At 47.8% G+C, this 16,915-nt stretch overlaps 1 protein-coding gene and 1 long non-coding RNA gene across 2 annotated transcripts; both read right to left on the reverse strand.

Annotated features, from left to right (window-relative positions):
- Positions 1-10,562: 10,562 nt before the first annotated feature.
- LOC112350383 lies at positions 10,563-12,838 on the reverse strand. The gene is made up of 6 exons (XM_024686491.1): positions 12,351-12,838; positions 12,230-12,296; positions 11,783-12,162; positions 11,178-11,726; positions 11,060-11,117; positions 10,563-10,994 (listed from the first exon to the last, which is right to left on the reverse strand). Exons 1-6 carry the CDS (start codon positions 12,747-12,749, stop codon positions 10,579-10,581), a joined length of 1,869 nt encoding a protein of 622 aa, XP_024542259.1. The 5' UTR covers positions 12,750-12,838; the 3' UTR covers positions 10,563-10,578.
- Positions 12,839-13,763: 925 nt separating this feature from the next.
- LOC9629164 lies at positions 13,764-14,100 on the reverse strand. Its single transcript, XR_002993584.1, has 3 exons — positions 14,062-14,100; positions 13,880-13,998; positions 13,764-13,815 (listed from the first exon to the last, which is right to left on the reverse strand). It is a non-coding gene; the product is annotated as an uncharacterized LOC9629164 (long non-coding RNA).
- Positions 14,101-16,915: the final 2,815 nt, after the last annotated feature.

Genomic DNA, 16,915 nt, shown 5'->3' on the forward strand with positions numbered 1-16,915 from the left:
GACAATCCTATCATCACGTGGTGTTTCCCTCCAAATCTCTACACTATATGAGCATGGCCAAAACGTGGTTGTGGAGTGAAGAATGCTGACAGTCTTTGACGCAGGCCAGAGTGATGCTAAAAGCAAATGTTCCTACATTCTTTTAGACTGAAGCCATAAACACTGTAGTTCATATTCAAAATCTTCTTCCTATGAAGGCCGTACGAACAAGACACTATATGAGATGTGGACAGGTTCAAAACCTTCTCTTTCATATATACATGTTTTTGGAGGTGTAGGTTTTCCATATGTTTTGGACGAGGAACGGCAGAGCACATGGGAGGATTGCTCAACAAAGTGTATGATACAGTGAAAACACAAAAGATGGCTATTGTGTTTGGATTTTTCAATAAAAGAAAGTACTAGTAAGGTAGACTGTATTCTTTCGTGAAAGTATTCCTACATATTCTACCTCACAAACAGGATCCCAAGTATTTTCTCCATCCGGTTTTAACCTTTGGAAATGAGACTTTCAGTGAACCATCTAGAACTTTTCTACCACTTCCAATAGAGCCACCCCCACCACTAACACCTTTGGATCCACCTCCTTTGCTACCTTTGGAAATACCTCTGCCATCTGAGGAAAGGCCACTACCATCATCACGAGAAGATTATTATGTCTCCAATGGTTTTAATCCTTTGATTTCTGAACAAGGTACTTTTATTCAAGGTTCTAGATATTGGGAATATAGATCCAAGGGCTGATATTGAATCACCATATCACGATGAACCCATAGATGATACAACTGATAATCTGGCTCCTAAACAATCTCTTAGATCTTGGAAACCAACGAGGGATACTGTGCAATACCATGTTTAAATTGCACAAGTTATTCATGAACCAACAACCTTGGACGAGGCACTCTTTAGACCGAGTGGCAAGTAGTGATGCAAAATGAATAGCTGGACAACAACTCATGGACTCTTATTCTGCCACAAGAGAGGCATCCATCATAAAGTGTAAGTGGGTACATAAACTAAAGTACAAGGAGATAGGTGAGATTGATTGATATAAGGCAAGGTTAGTAGTGGAAGGATGCATGCAATGGGTCAGGATTAATTAAAGTGAGATCTGGTTTCCATTAGATTTGTTCTTGCCATAGCTAATCACTTGGAATTTGAGATTGAGTAAATGGACGTTAAAAATGCATTCCTCAAAAGTGAATTAGAGTAGCCAGTGTATATGCAACAGCCTCATGGTTTTGAGGTTCAAGGCATATGCAAATTACATCACTCTATATATAGTCTTAAACAATTGCCGAGCAAGACCCTAAACAAATTTTTACTAATGCTCATGTGCAAAAGCAGATTGGAATTTATACTATTGTGTTAGAGAAGGCTTGATAATTCTAGTATGCATTTACATTGATGATCTCATCATGGGTAAAAAGATGCTGAATTTTCAATGGCTTATAGAACACCTATCTAGGCAACTTAAAATGGCTGACAAGTAAAATTTCATTCTATTTGGGCTTATAAATTTGTTGTGACAGAGAAAAGTGTATCCTTAAGATTCATCAACACAAATATATAGCAAGAAGTGAGAGCGCCCGAAAATCTGGCTTAGAAAGTGCTACTATTTTGTAAAGCGCTTGTAGCTCAGTTGATAGAGCGTCTGTTTCCGGAGCAGAAAGTTACAGGTTCGATCCCTGTCCTGCTCGCAAGCAATCATTAAGGTCAGAGTCAACGGTCATGTTGACGCGACCATAAGCTCTTACTCGTCGTGGAAGGAGTACGCGAGGAACCACATTTGAGGATTGGTGTTCACTGCACTGCAGGTATGGCGAATCCATACGAGCAAACGCGGAGATCTTGCTCAGGTGGCTGGAGGCGTTTCGAGAATCCAGCGAGACAAACAAGTTTTTTCTTCACCACCCCGACTTTGGGCCGCGACAAGTTTTGGTGGATCCAGCGTCGGGGCATGCCAAATGCATTCTGGACTGGAGGAGCTGTTTGCGCTGTGCAGAGTCGTCTGGAGAGTGTGGCAAAATGCAGAAGCTGGGAGTTCTCCTCGCTTCCCCATGACATGCACATTCTTTTATCATCTTTTCTCAGAAGCTGTTCTTGTTCAGGCATTGTCGTGGATTTGTTCTCAAACCCAGAGCTGCACGAGGTAGAAACAACGTTATGTTCTTTGTGATCTTATAGTTTTAGTTCTTCCAGGTGGAGACAGGTGGAGACATGGTTGAAACTCCGGAAGAGATTGAAACCAGGAGGCCGGATCATGATCAACTTCGTGGAGAAAAGGATCTCCCGGATCTCCAAAAATGGTCTCAGGCTCTTCCCGAGAGGCTACAAAAAGGCACACTCGAATGGAAAGCTTTCGATTGACAGGCCTTCTCTCGGGAAAGAAAAAAAAAATCTCAATCTCGTCTCATGGTGGAAAGAATCTGACCAGCGTAAGCACAACCTCTCTGTGTATACTTCGAGATGCATCGGTCAATGCAGGTCATCTCGCCAAGATTAAGATCCGGATCCTTGTAACTGTGAGCACAGTCCATCCAAAAATTATTTCTTTTGGAAGTTTCAAGCTGAGAACTCACTTTTTTTCCAATACATTTGTCGCAGCACAGTTTGGTGGATCGTGGGAAAAAAAATCCCCAATAAGCTCGCAGCTGGAAGCAAATCCAAGAGACTTATCACCAAACGGAGGAGGAGGGACATTTGAAAAAGCAATTTTCGCCGGAAAATGCCAGTCATCCTCTCCAGCAGGTTCATCGCCTCGTCCATCTTTCCCAGCCGCTCACGAGGGAGTTGTAAGTCACCGTGTTCGGTATACAGCTGCCGCTCTTGATCATCCGGCCGAAGAGATCGATCGCCTCCTGTCCTTACAAGGTCCATCGATCAAGCACGAGTACGTGTCAACGTCGGGACGGAAGCACCAGCTGCTCGAAGACTCGCAGAGCATCATCCGACTTCTTTGACTGTGAAGATATTCGGTCTCCTCCAGGAGGTCGTAGGCCTCGCTCGCCCGCTCGGCCGACCGCTGATTAGGCTGTTGTAAGTCACGGCCGTGGGGACGCACTTCTTCCGCATCTTGGACAGCAGCGCCACAGCCTCGTCGACCCAGCCACCTTTGCAGAGCCCGTCGATGAGAACCGTGTACGTGACAACGTTGGGAGTGAGTCTCCGGTTGGCCATCTGCCCCGGAAACTTTTGAGCTTCGTGGAGCCGGTTGTCGACGCAGAGGGGCAGTGTTGGAAGCCTTTGGAACCATTCTTGCCAGGAAGATCAAGGCCTGCTCCAGCCGCTTCGTCCCTGGATCAGGCTGGTGTAGGTGACGAACTCCGCCGAGCAAGAGTTCGCCGCTACCATCTTCTCGTACACGGCCACCGCAGCATCGAGCGTCTTCCCTTTGCAGTACGAGGACACCACCAGATTGTGGAGCGGGAGTTCCAGGAGCTTCTTCCTCGACTCGGTGACAAGCACCTCGGCGTCCTCGATCATCTTGGCCTTGCAAAGCGGACGAACGAGGAGATAGTAGCTCGTCACGTCCTCGGCCGCCATCTCCACCATCTTCCGGAAGAGCAGCTTGGCATCGTCGAACCGGGCCTCCTTGCAGAGAGTGGCATTGCACTCCGCGGTGCCTCGACTCTTGAGATCGACGAGCACCTCGCAGGCCATCGCGACGTCGCCAAAGCCCGTGCAAGATGACCGCGAAAGTGGACGCGTTTGGGAGCTGCCAGGAGTCGACCACCTCGGACAGGAGCTCTCGGGCGCGATCACGGAGGAGAACACGCAGGAAGTAGTTGTTGGAGTGGCGGTAGCCGCTGTGCTGCGCGTACGTGAAGAAGAACACGGCATCGTCGACGAACTTGGGAGCCTGGATGACTTTGCTGACGATCTTCGGCGTGAGATCTCCGCTCCACGCGTCTAGAGCTTCGGTCTTGAAGGGATTGGGAGCCGTGGAGCGGAGGATGTGGAGGAGGCTCTCGACTTGGAGCAAGAGGTCGGAGAACTCGTCCGCGCCGGCCATTCGCGAGAGGGCCTCGCTTGCTCGAGTCGGGAGATGGAGATTGAGATGGGAACTCTTCGTGAGATGAAACTTCAAACAAGACGCTCTCGTCTTCTACTTTCCAAATCGTCAAGCTGGCCTCGATTGCGCTGCGGCATCGCATACATCCATGATCGAATCCACGAGGCATCGTTTCCTGCTGCGATTGCTATGCTCCTCCCTCGCGTGAGATCTCTCCTCCCCGTGGGAAAGTATAAAAGAGATCTTCCTGTTTTATATCTCTAGGAGGATGTCTTGGTTGATAAGCGATCTTAGTGCTTTTGCTTCGTTTGTACTTGGGGATCGTTCCACCACTCAAACTCAAACGATGAATCCAGGAGCGTGTGGGGGGACGTGGACAAATCTCCCCTTCCAAGACGGAATCAATCAAGCACTACATGATCAACAAAAGACGACAACATTCAAGTGTTTTTTTAGTACTGTTAATGCTAACGTATTGTAACGTATGCTAACAGCAGCAACAAAAGAAGCAGTGTGGCTGAGCAAGCTGCTTGAAGACTTGCGAATCCGAGTCTCTTCCATCAAGCTTTGGTGTGACAATCAGTCTGCCATTGCTCTCACAAGGAACTCTCGATTCCATTCAAGAACGAAGCACATTGAACTGAGGTTTTATTTCATCTGGGAACTCATTGACAAAGGCAAAAATCTTCTGGAATTTTGTCTTACCAACACGATGTTGGCAGACGTCCTGACCATAGCTCTACCTCATGTACAGCATTAATTCTTCCTAAAGACACTCAAAGGTAGATGATGGAAACCTTGAGGAGGAGTGTCGGGAAGCACAAGGTCCATGTCATTAGCCACATCACATATCCTCATCAACTGTCAAGAGTTGCCACATCCTCCTTCTATATAACCACTAAAATACAATGAAGTAGCTACCAAGCTGTTTTCATAAATCCTACATGGTATCGAAGATATGTGATGTGGTTAATGACATGAACCTTTGCTTCCCAACACTCCTCCTCAAGGTTTCCATCACCTAGGTTGAGTGTCTTTAGGAAGACTTGATGCTGTACACGAGGTAAAGTCTTGGTCAAGACATCCACCAACATCGTGTTGGTAGGACAAAATTCCAGAAGAATTTTGCCTTTGTCAATGAGTTCCCAGATGAAATCAATTCAATGTGCTTCGTTCTTGAAATGGAATCAAGAGTTCCTTGTGAGAGCAATGGCAGACTGATTGTCACAGCAAAGCTTGATGGGAGGGACTCGGATTCACAAGTCTTCAAGCAGCTTGCTCAGCCACACTTCTTCTTTTGTTGCTGCTGCTGCTGCTGCTACATATTCTGATTCCGTTGAGGACATGGCTGTGATAGTCTGCTTCTTCGAGCACCAGCTCACCACGTTCCCATTGCTCAGCTTGCTCAGCCACAATGGCCTCAAGCACTTTGACTGAAGGCTTGGTTACACGTCCAGAGCGTCGTGGACCAAAGACATGTGTAGGTGGAGGAGTCATCACGGGGTCAAAGGCCTTGGTGGATGCTTGATGAAATATTTCATCGCCTTCAAAAATATCGTCGACGATGGCAACAAGCGAGGGCTCAGCTGAAGAAGCGGGACTGCTGGTGGAAGCAGTAGAGGCTCCTGGAGGTGCAAGAAGTGGCGTGTGAGGAGGAGATCCATCACCTCCAGCCACCAAGGGCACTGCTCGGCCAGGATCTTGTGGGCCTTGGTCCTCCTGGAGGAAAATTCTCTGGAGCTGGGAGCGAAAAGGGGGGCACCTCATCCAGAACCAAAGAAAGATCCACAAGATCAGTTGAATGGCCTGAAGTACCTTTGAGGTCTCGATACAGCTCTTGCTCGTTGAAGACCACGTCGCGGCTCACTACAAGCTTCTTTTGGAAGAGATTGTAGAGCCGGTAAGCCTTCGAATGTGGTAGCCCACGAAGATGGTCTTCGTGCTGCGTGGATCGAGCTTGCGCCTGTTCGGATCAGGGATGCGGGCGTACGCACTGCACCCTGTTGAGGTATACGCTCTCTATGACATGATCTTAGGTGGCAGGAGTGCTACTTCACTGATCCAGGTGTAGGCTAGAGGCGTGTCTCTTCATCATGTATATATAATTTTGATATATACGATTATCCTGAGAGTCATCCACCATGGTAGCTTCCGCTCTTCTTCTCTTCATGGTATCAGAGCCCTGAGGGCTTCAGATCCAGGGACGATGGCACTGGCTGAGGAGGAGGCTAGCAAGGATGACGATGAGCCACCAGACGTGGCTGAGAGGTGCCAAGATTTGGCACTGTGCTGCACTGAGCGCCAAGACAACGGCACTAGCGAGCTGAGCAAGGCGCTAGGGCATGATCGAGCAGAGACCAGCCCGGAGGCGCTGGCAGAGGCGCTGAGAGAGGGCTGGTGCAAGGCACGAGCAGAGAGGTGCTGGCAAAGGCACTGGCAGAGGCGCTGAAAGAGGGCTGGTGCGAGGCACTGAGCAGAGGTGAGTGCTAGGCACCCTGTAGGGTAGAGGCGCGAGACACCGAGCAGAGGTAGAGGTGTGAGGGATTGGAGTGCTGGTGGACTGGACAGAGGTGCTGTCCAGAGGCAGGCAGAGGCGATGCTGAGTGCTGGGCTGTGAGAGGGCTCCATAGCAGAGGGAGATAGCCGTTAGGACTTTGGCCGAGGAGGCTTGGTCGAGGCTGAGCTTCAACTGAGGACAGTGAGATCAGAGGATGTGATCGAGTAGAGACTGGCCCAGAGGCGCTGGCAGAGGCGCTGAGAGAGGGCTGGCTTGAGGCACCAGAGCGCTGAGTGAGGTGCTGGTGCGAGAGAGTGGAGCGGCCCTGAGGCGCTGAGAGAGTGGTGCAAGGCACGAGCAGAGAGGCACTGGCAGAGGCGCTGAGAGAGGAGAGACTGCGATCAGAGGCCGTGAATGAGGTGCTAGGGCGTGCGAGACCCTGCAGAGACTGGCCAGAGGTGAGTGCCGGGCGTAGAGGCACGAGGCACCGAGGGCTGGCCGAGCAGAGACTCCATTGGAGCATTGAGTGAGGCGCTACTGTGAGAAGGTGCTGGCAGAGGCGCTGAGAAGAGGCACTGAGCAGAGACAGATTTCTGTCGAGGATACGACAGAGTGTTTGGATGCAGAGGGAGAGTGATCTCAGATTCATGTCATCGAGATCGAGAGGGAGTGTTGAGGTATACGCTCTCTATGACATGATCCTAGGTGGCAGGAGTGCCACTTCACTGAGCTTGCGCCTGTTAGGATCAGGGATGCGGGCGTCAAAGATCCGGATGTGCCCTAAATTTGGACGTTTCAAGCCTGTGCTCCGGGTGTGCAAACGGTTACGCAAGTACACCGTCGTGTTCACTGCTTCTCCCCAGAAGCTGTGTGGCAGTCCGGAATGCAGAAGAAGGCAACGCACCATATCCATGAGCGTCCGGTTCAGCCTCTCAGCCACACCATTCTGTTGTGGTGTATAAGCAGCCGTGTACTGATGAGAAATTCCTGCCTCAACTAAGAATTAGAGAAATCCTTGTGCAATGTATTCTCCTCCTTCATCTGTGCGTAGCACACGGATCTTTCTTCCTGTAAAATTTTCTGCCCAACTTTTGAAAATTTTGAAGTTTTCAAAAACTTCGGATTTGTTTCGTAGCAAACACACCAGTGTATCGTGAGTGATCATCTATGAATGAAACAAAATACCTCTTCCCGCTTAGGGAATTTACAGGAAGATAGCAGACATCGCTGTGAATAAGATCAAGCAATGCTGTGGCCTGGTTTTCCAAGGGTCGGGGAGGAAAAGGATGGCGTGCATGTTTGCCAAGTTGGCAAGTATCGCAAAGTCCCAGATGTCCAGATGGAAATGCGACGCCATCAGCTAGCTTGCTGCGAGCAAGGTTCTGGAGATCCTTCTCATTTACATGCCCGAGATGAGCATGCCAAAGATGAATTGTCTCTTGGCCTTGAAGCGCTAGCATGTATGTCCCTGGATAAACAAGCTCTGCGTTGAGGCGATAGAGTGTATCGTACCTCACTCCAGTTGCCACGGTGGTGCCATCTGCTCCAAAAATAGTACATCCTTCTGCAAAGAATGTAAGCGAGAACCCTTGATCGGAGGCGACGCCAACCGAAAGGACAGTCTGGCCTGCACCGGGCACATAGTGCATGTTATGGATTTCCTTGAGAGATCCATTGGGCAACTTGACTTGTACCATGCCACGGCCTTCAACGTCGAGAGGTCGTTTGTCTCCAACAAAGACCTGTTTTGGGGAAAGCAATTCATGGAAAGTGTGGAATGCTGTACGAAAGAGGAGTCATGTGGTAAGAAGCACCACTGTCCAACCAGACGACGTCTAAAAGAAAGCAAACACCCAACGGATGCTGACTCAAACAGACTCGTTGTTGATGATGGCCGTGGCCTCGTCACCGGTGTCTGGTTTAGCTCGACATTCTCGCTCTATATGCCCCATCTTCCCGCAGTAGGTACACGGCCCCTTCTTTTTCCTGTTTCCATTTGTGGTGGAGCCAGGTGTTGGTGTCGCAGGAGCACTAGCAAATCCGCGAGAATTCCCACGCTTCTTGGCATTTCCATTTCCTGACTTCTTGCTGATGAACAAAGCCTGATCACGAGCAGAATCCGGGGAGGTCGTGCCTGCTTTTCGCTCCAGAAGCTTGCGCTCTTCTTCCAAGAGATTGGAATAGAGCTCGTCTAGGGTCTTTCCTGGAACGAAGGAGAGCATGTCGGAGGTCAGAAGAAACCGAATAGAGAAGGAAAGCTTTGGCATAATCGTCCGAGACAGGGGCCAGCCTCCTTAAGCTCTTGCGTCATCCCCTTAAGCTTGCCAATGTACGACGCCATCGTGTCTGTTGGCTGCATCCGGAGAGAAAAGAACCTCTGGGTAAGGACGATCTTGGCATTTGCTGCTTTCGCAGCAAACACCTGTACCAAGGACTCCCAATTCTCGTGAGCGGTCTTCGAGAGATCCAGCAGATGGATGAACTCGTCGCCGAGTCCTAAGCCAATGACAGAGAGGGCTCTTCTAGGCTTTCCACGCTGGCTGGAGAGCGGGCTCAGCTGGTTTAGCTTCGGTGCCGTCCACGATTGTCCAGCAATCCTTTGCCATCAAGATGAGCTGGACCTTTGTTCTCCAGGTTGCGAATGCCAAAGCTAATGAAGGGATATTTGCATTAATCTAAAAATTAAGCACAATAAAGTTATGTTGAAAAAGTAACCACCAAACTAATCCTTTATGAATCCATCTTTTATAGCCATGAAATAGGGGAGTTTCAAAATGTTTGTGGCATTTTATAATTGCTCAACAAAAGTTCAAAATGTTCCACTTCCTTTTCATCTTCCAAAAAGTGGTGTAAAGTTTGTAAATACATTTATATATATTATTTATGTTAATTATATTACTATAGCATATAAACTATTTATAATTGGCATTTCCTAAATAGACCCCACGAGATAGAAGACAACAACAGCTCTAGCTAACTAATTTAATAAACTCATCGTGTTTTTTATTGACTCTCTTGCAGGTTTGTGCCAGCTTGATCAGATGCTTGAACACTATCAAACCTTGGCACTGCTAGATGGACTGCATAAATTTATAACATTCTAGGACACGATGATAGAGAAAAAAATCATTAATCACGGACTTGATCTCTGTTTTTGGCCTTTCCTCTTTTATTCTTTGCTTCGATTGCTGGGAGGCCATCAATATAGATCTTCTCCGAACATATGATTTCTTGAGCCAGGAACCGAGTTAAGCTCGAAAACAAAGGTACCGTAAGAAAAATTAAATTCACACGTCCTTTAAATTCAACACAGCATCAAGAGCAAGGGGTCCGATCTTAGGGGCATCGATGAGGATCAAACACGGGGAGAAGTCCTCTATAGGATGCATTACTGGTGAATGCTCATCTGAATGCACTGGTCTAACATTGAAGTGCAAAGAAGATTTAAATCCCGATAGGGGATAGCTGCAAAATTTCAGCAAAATGGTATGTCTCGAAGTGTAAGAAAAATACTTTCTTGATAAGCCCGGAAGAGAGAAGAGCTTCTAAGACTTGAACCGACGAAACCGTTGCTCTGTCCAGTTGGTCTGGATTCGATAAATCCAACCGTAAGTTCTTCCTCGCCCAGGTAAACATCCTCGGCCCTGCTACCCAATTCCAAATGGGAAATACGAAACTTCAGACAGACATGGAAAGGCCACAAGCGTTGGCGGACTGAAGCCAGCAGCCAGTGAAAGTCCTGGTGTGAAGTTTGTTCGTCCTCCACCGAGGACTCAAGAGAGGCAAAGCTATATTCTAGGCTTAAAGTTCTGGAAAGAAATAAAGGAAGAAATTTGCCATTGACCGTTTGCGCTTGTTGGCTTTCACGCAGAGTTTCCTGCGCAATGCCCTTCACGACATGAATCCAATCACTCTCAGCAGCTAGAAAGTTACATGTTCGTCCTTAGCTACAAACCGGTCCATATGAGCGAAGTTCCACTTTGCCAGCTCAAATCTCTTCCGATGCGTTAGCCTGGCTTTGAAAGAAATCTCAATTGCAAGGAACTTCTCTAGCAAAAGCAAAAGCTCAAATCCTGGAAGCGCTGCCGAGGCCGTGGAAAACTTCGATCCTCGGTGTACTTTCTGCGCATGAACGCCTGCGGACAATTGTGGGCAGATCTTCACCGGAATAATTTGCGGCATTTTTGAAAGCACCGAAGTGGTGTTCATGCTGCACATAGGCACGAGCAAGCATGCAAATCCAAATGTTGCCAGTGACACCCAGCAGCTCTTGCATCCTGGCCCAGAGTTGCTGCCTCTCCTCGTCATACTCCACTCCACCAGCCGAGACGACTGCCTCTCTTATGGCATGACGTATCTCATCCGAGCTCGCTCCCAAGTCCCTCTGCGTGCTTGGAGACTGGATCCACGCCGCAAACGCCTCACAGATTCCTCTGGTGGAGTTGCTAATCGCAACCCACCTGGTATGCAGCAGTGACTCGCCTGTGACGATCCAAGCAAAAAGGATCACGATTGAGCAAAGAGAAAGGCACTCTGCATAGACTCACAGTCTCGTTTCCACCTGTCACGGTCAACGCTGCCGCCCAAGCAGTCCTCGAGGATCAGCTGCAGCAGCAAACTCGTAAGCGATGGATGGAATCATTGACAAGATCATCAAGAGCTTACGTAAGCTATGTAGAGGATCATGTCGGAAATCCCAGGTCTCCATGTGGCCTCGTTGCGGCTGCCATCGTCGAAACGGTGCCTTCGAAGCGTGTTTTCGGAGCTCGCAGTCCGGAAGAGTCCGTCCCAGGCTGCCTGCTTGATCGCCCCGAATTCTTCTAGAGAGCACGCGGTCAGGCATGGATCCCACTGCACGTTGGCGCAAATCTCCACGAAAAGGCTACCGTAGTCATTGCCAAAGACGGTGGCAGCCGCGTCGCAAAGCTGGCGGCACTCGTCGCTGCTTCCCCGGCTCATCGTAGCCTGGATGTGCTCCACAATCGACTCCGATGATGTCGCTGCCGAGCACAGGGATTTGAGCTCGGCGTGGTCGCGGCATCCCTTCCTCGTCCGCATCCATGTAGAGATCAGGCGCGCTATCGGCACGCTCACGTCTGCGTACTCCTGGAAGAGCGGCTCCACGCGGTGGAAGTTGTAGTGGCCTTGGATCCACTGCTCGAGCCGGGCACGCATCTGGTTGTCCCATTGGATTTCTCCCGCTGCCATCACCTCCTGCCACACAGAAGCTTGAACGCTCTCTCAAATCAAAACGGTGTCAATCATCATACCTCCAACATCTGGCGCAGAGCGACGGTGATGTCCATGGACTTCCACTCTATCCTGGGCGCGTTCTCGATGCAGGAACGTATCCGTTTGAGCTCGTCCAAGGATGCCGGGGAGAACTTTTCATCCTTCAGCGGTGCTTGTTTGCTCAGGAACAGCAGCAAGAGATTTTCCAGGGGTCCAGCTCCGCCACCGCCACGGTCACCTGCTATAGCTTGTGCTTCGAATGCGTCCAGCCATTCCAGCGGCTGTTTGTTGCTCTGGAGCTGGAGCAACAGCCAGGTGAAGACAACGTCGCAAACCTTGCCGCTCGCATCGAACAGGAGAGCGGCATCAGCAACGCAAGTGGGCGAGAGAGTGCAAGGAAACAATATCGACACGATGGCTGTGGAAAAGGAACCAAGCTCTTAGCTTGAGAGGAATCCAAAGAAGAAGTACGTATAGCTAGCGACCTGACACATGTTCATCTGTGATGACCAATGGGAAAGACGATGGCGTCCGATCAGTGGCCTCCTCGAGCTGCAAAAAAGGGAAAACCATAAACTTTGCTACACGATCCAAACAAGCACTCACAAGGTGGAGGTCGGTCAGGGCGTACGTGCAGCGGCCTTTGCAGCACTCGGGGCGGGGATGAGGATTTCTAGATTGCTCTTGATGTGGGCTATGGCGCGTGAAGTAGTCGGCCGCGATGAAGAGGTGCAAGAAGCCATCCGGCACGGTAGCGCCAAGGACGCGTGCGACGGCCACAGTCCAGATCTTCCACTTGAGCTCCGAGACAGTGGAAGTGACGGTGGAGTTGGGCAGGACTTCAAAGAACCACGCACCCGGGAGATGATCCAGCTCCAGCCCAAAGTGAGAGAACGTTGCCCTCACAACCATCAGCAGTCTGGAGCCTATGCCGCTGCGGAACCATTCGGCCACGCGATCGCCAACGCATGGCATCCACCCCACCACTGGAATCAGTCCTTCCATAGCCCTGGCTTCTGTAGGGTCTTTCCTTTGTAGATTTATTTATGTTTACCATCTTCGTCTTCCTGCACATAAGGTGTTATGCTTCTTACGTAAATGGCTCTAGAATTCAAACAAAGAAACAAAACTTGAATAGAAAGTACCAGCATCCATCAGAAGATATTGAAACCTGCGAAGCGGAAGGCGATATGTAACCAAAAGAAGACAGAAAGAAGACTCACGGGGCATGGTTCTCCAAGTGTAACATCCCAAAGAGCCACGCTGCCATTTCTCCACTCGCTGCTAAACCAGAGAGCATAATTTCCTCCTTGGTCTCCAGCACCCACAAAGCTACACACACGAAAAGAGAAGAGTTGGAGGTTCACTCGCTACACACCAAGTGAGAACAAAACCTCTTACCCACGGTCACGGGTCTCCATTGGCATTAACCGTGTGTCCCGAACGACTGGGGAGATATCTTCCACAGGAACTGTAAGAAACGGAAGCAACCTGGGAAACAAGCCACATGACCTTGGTTTTGGCTGCAATGGAGGAAGAAATACCTCTCAACGGGGGCCAAGAGGCACCATAGCTCCGGATATCAAATAAGCCGACTGTTCCATCGCCTGGGCATGTTGAAAGGAATGCATCAGCAAAGGCTAGACATATATCTGAGTTAACTACCTGTCACAACAACTGTTCCTGCTGCATCAGTTATAGACTGTCCAAAAAAAAAAAAAAAACACGAATCAGAAACTCTCAAGAGTGGAAAACAATGTTGACTACCATGTCATTTGCTGGAAATCTGCAGCACTCAAGGAGAGCATCCACGTCCCAGATCTGAACAATACCCGAGCCATTTTGTGACGAGTAACTTCCGCATATCAGTAGGTTATTGTTAAACTCCAGAGCATCCATGGGAGGCAAATCTTCCCTTGAAAAAAAAAATACCATTACACTTTCAGCAATTTCTACTCGAATAAAAGTATAGTTAGCTCACGTACCTGTTCTGTGAGATTAATTCTGGTACAAGCATTCCTCTACAAAAGCAGTTGTCGATCGCCTTGACCACTACTTGTTGCCACAAGGCCTGCAAACAACCAAAACCAGCCCAGAAAAGCAAGATCCTGTGCGTCACGAACAGCAAACGTTACAGGTTTGAGACGGATTAGCGGCCATTGCAGAGGTTTTCTTTCTTATGACCAGCCACGTTGTTTTCGTCAGAACCAGGCCCCAGAGTGTAGAGGCACTCAGCAGTTGATGAATTTCATACCTGAATTTGAAAAAAAAAATAAAAAAGTCAATATATACAAGACAAAACGTAGTAAGATACGACCTTCACAGTGCTTTCAGCACATGAAACAACTAGAGACCCAACTGTGAAGCATACTCCTGAAATGGATGCACCAAAACAAAAGAAAGAAAGACAAGAAAGGATCACATCCATCGCTAAAGAAGAAAGCGTCAGATTCCAAGAAAACCCCCAAATAAGGAGCTCGTTAGGTGCCTGCATTTCACATTGGCGAGGACCACAGCCTTGATAGAAAACAGCTTACAGCGTTGCAACGGACAATCTGTGAACGCCGAGCTTGAGCGTGCTGGATCCTTTGCAACTTTGCATACTCATCTGTTACACTAAACAGGTCAAAAAGGAGAAAAGAAATCGGGCATTAGTCATCCTAAGTACCTGTCGAGGCATGGGTGTCTCGTTCGTCACCGAATCTGAGGAAGCACTTGCTCTCCGAGACTTGCTTTCACCTCTTCGTAAGCTTGAGACTTGACGTTAGTCCCCCGAGATCCCGCAGCTTCACTTGTAGCTGACAAAGCCTGCAAGTTTACACAAAAGCTGTCAATACCAAGCCCATAAACAGTGTCACATACAGCTCGTATCTCCTTTCCATGACTTCTTATTGTCCAGAGATGATTGTCTTCGTTGTCAACGCCAGGATTCCTGAAAGCACAAGGCTATCAACCATTCAACACAGAAAAGATGAGCTCCCCACCAGTAGTGTCCGATACGGGTTTGGACTGCTCCATGCGGCTACTCCTGGCATGCTTTTTCTACAACCACCTAAGAAGTCAGGAACACGCAAGGAGAGAGAGAGCACCTTTGGTGTTTCTTCTGAGTAAGAAAGGTCGGCATCTGTTCTACGTTTTCCAGAGTTTTCACTTCTCTCTTCTCGCTGTAATCCAAACCCAGCCTTGATGAAGCAAAAGAAGAATAAAAATTGGAAACAAAAACTACTCACAGCGAGCTCCTGGCGTTGCTTCTCCTTCTTCGTCTTCTTCATCACAATATAGTAGAACTTCTCACGCAAGGATTCTGGTTTAACCACTTGGCGATCTCCCTCGTCGAGTGTGTCGGGAATCACTAGCCACATCACATATCATCACCAACCGTCAAGAGTCGCCACATCCTCTTGTATATAACCACTAAAATGCAATGAAGTAGCTACCGAGCCGTTTCCATAAATCCTACAAACTGGCGCCCAAAACAGAACGGTAATGACGAGGATGAGCGAGAACGTGCAAGGGCTCTAGCCGTCCTTGCTAGAGTGGAGAAAAAGATCCGCGACCGGAAACGCCACGAGCAGCTTTCCCCACAGTGTAGGCTTGTGTGCAGTTCTTGTGGACGCCTTTTCCACGTGTCTCACTCCCGTCAATAAAATTTCTGTTTCTAGCGCTAACTTTAGATGGCATCTTCTTCCGCTGGGAGAAACTTCTACACAAATTCACAGGAGAAAACTTATAAAGTATAACTTTTGGATATATTAAAAAGGATATTATGGGTTGTACTGTGATTTCTTTTTCAATATTGAAATTAGTTCATATAAAACTTATAATCATTATTAAGTAAGATATGGTTATAGACTTCTTCGAGGTTTTGGTTCTATGAGTTTTATGCTCATTATTCTATTTGTTAGAAGATGTTGGGGAAGGCATTTTTGGCTCATTAGCTTCAATATTAAAATTAATATTTACATTTGGCAATCATTGGTGATAATTGACTATCATCTAGGATAGTTGATTATCCTTATTAAAGGTTTTGCTTAATTATTGTTGGTATAGATTAATTTGTTGTTCTTCAAATGGTGGATTATTTCTTTGATGATGATTATACATATCTCTTATGATGGGATGATTAATGATTTTTCATGATAGTTAGTAATTCTCTTTAATACCTTCTGGCTTTCCGCATTACCATATATTCTTTATAGTTTGTTTTGGATTAATCTTTTGGGTTTGAGACATTGGTAGGATGTTGCCAACATTTGTTTAAGCAACTGTAGTTCTTTTGTATTGTTGACTGGGATCTATTCAAATTGGCTAGTGTGATAGTTAACATGAATGAGTATTTGTTAGTTTTATTGCATTCATTTTGTTCTATTAATTGTTGTGTAAGCCATAAATTTTTTCTTTCTAATTTATCAACTTACCTCATCTATCCAACTAATATTGCCTTAGCCTTAGTTAAGTTCCCTTGCCAAAGTTCCTGCCTATTGTACCACCTCCTACTTAGTCCTATTTGGTTTCAACTACTCACTACATAAGTAATAGAATGTTAACCATTCATCCATAGATTCCCAAACCTCTTCCAATCCCCCTCCCCGGGTTAGATTAGATTTAAGGTTTGATTACACTCCCCACAAGCACAAGTAACCAAATACATTAAACCACCAAATTTTTAACATCCCTTGGTATAACAAAACTTGATCATGGAACCCAAGCCTTGGGTGCAATACTTTGTTCGAGACACCGGGGGGAAACACTGTAGCTTAATGGCCCAGTATGGGTATCCCTACTCCCCCACTTTCATTCCGAAAGGAAGGCCTAAGTCTCTAGGAAGGGCAAGGATTAATAAGCCGCAACAAGACATGATACAACATGCAACATTAAAGGGGTTGTGGAAAGGAAGATAAACAACAAAAACAAGATATTTTGAGCCAGGAGCACTACACTCAATTTCCCTTATGGGAGTGGGAATTGCTCTTAAGCACTTCCTCGAGTGGCCCCTCTAGCACCACCTGAGTCTATGCTCACTCCCACCCAAGGCCCCTCAGTCCTAGTCTCAACCTCAAATCAGTTTGGAAACACTATTGAAGAGTTCCTTCAAAACTGGTTCCTAGACCTCACTATCCCTATCTTTATTATACTTTTGGAAGCACTTGCAAGCTAGCCCCCCCCCCCCC

The sequence above is a fragment of the Selaginella moellendorffii genome, unplaced genomic scaffold (genome assembly GCF_000143415.4).
Source record: "Selaginella moellendorffii unplaced genomic scaffold, v1.0 SELMOscaffold_1, whole genome shotgun sequence".
Taxonomy (NCBI): Eukaryota; Viridiplantae; Streptophyta; class Lycopodiopsida; order Selaginellales; family Selaginellaceae; genus Selaginella; species Selaginella moellendorffii.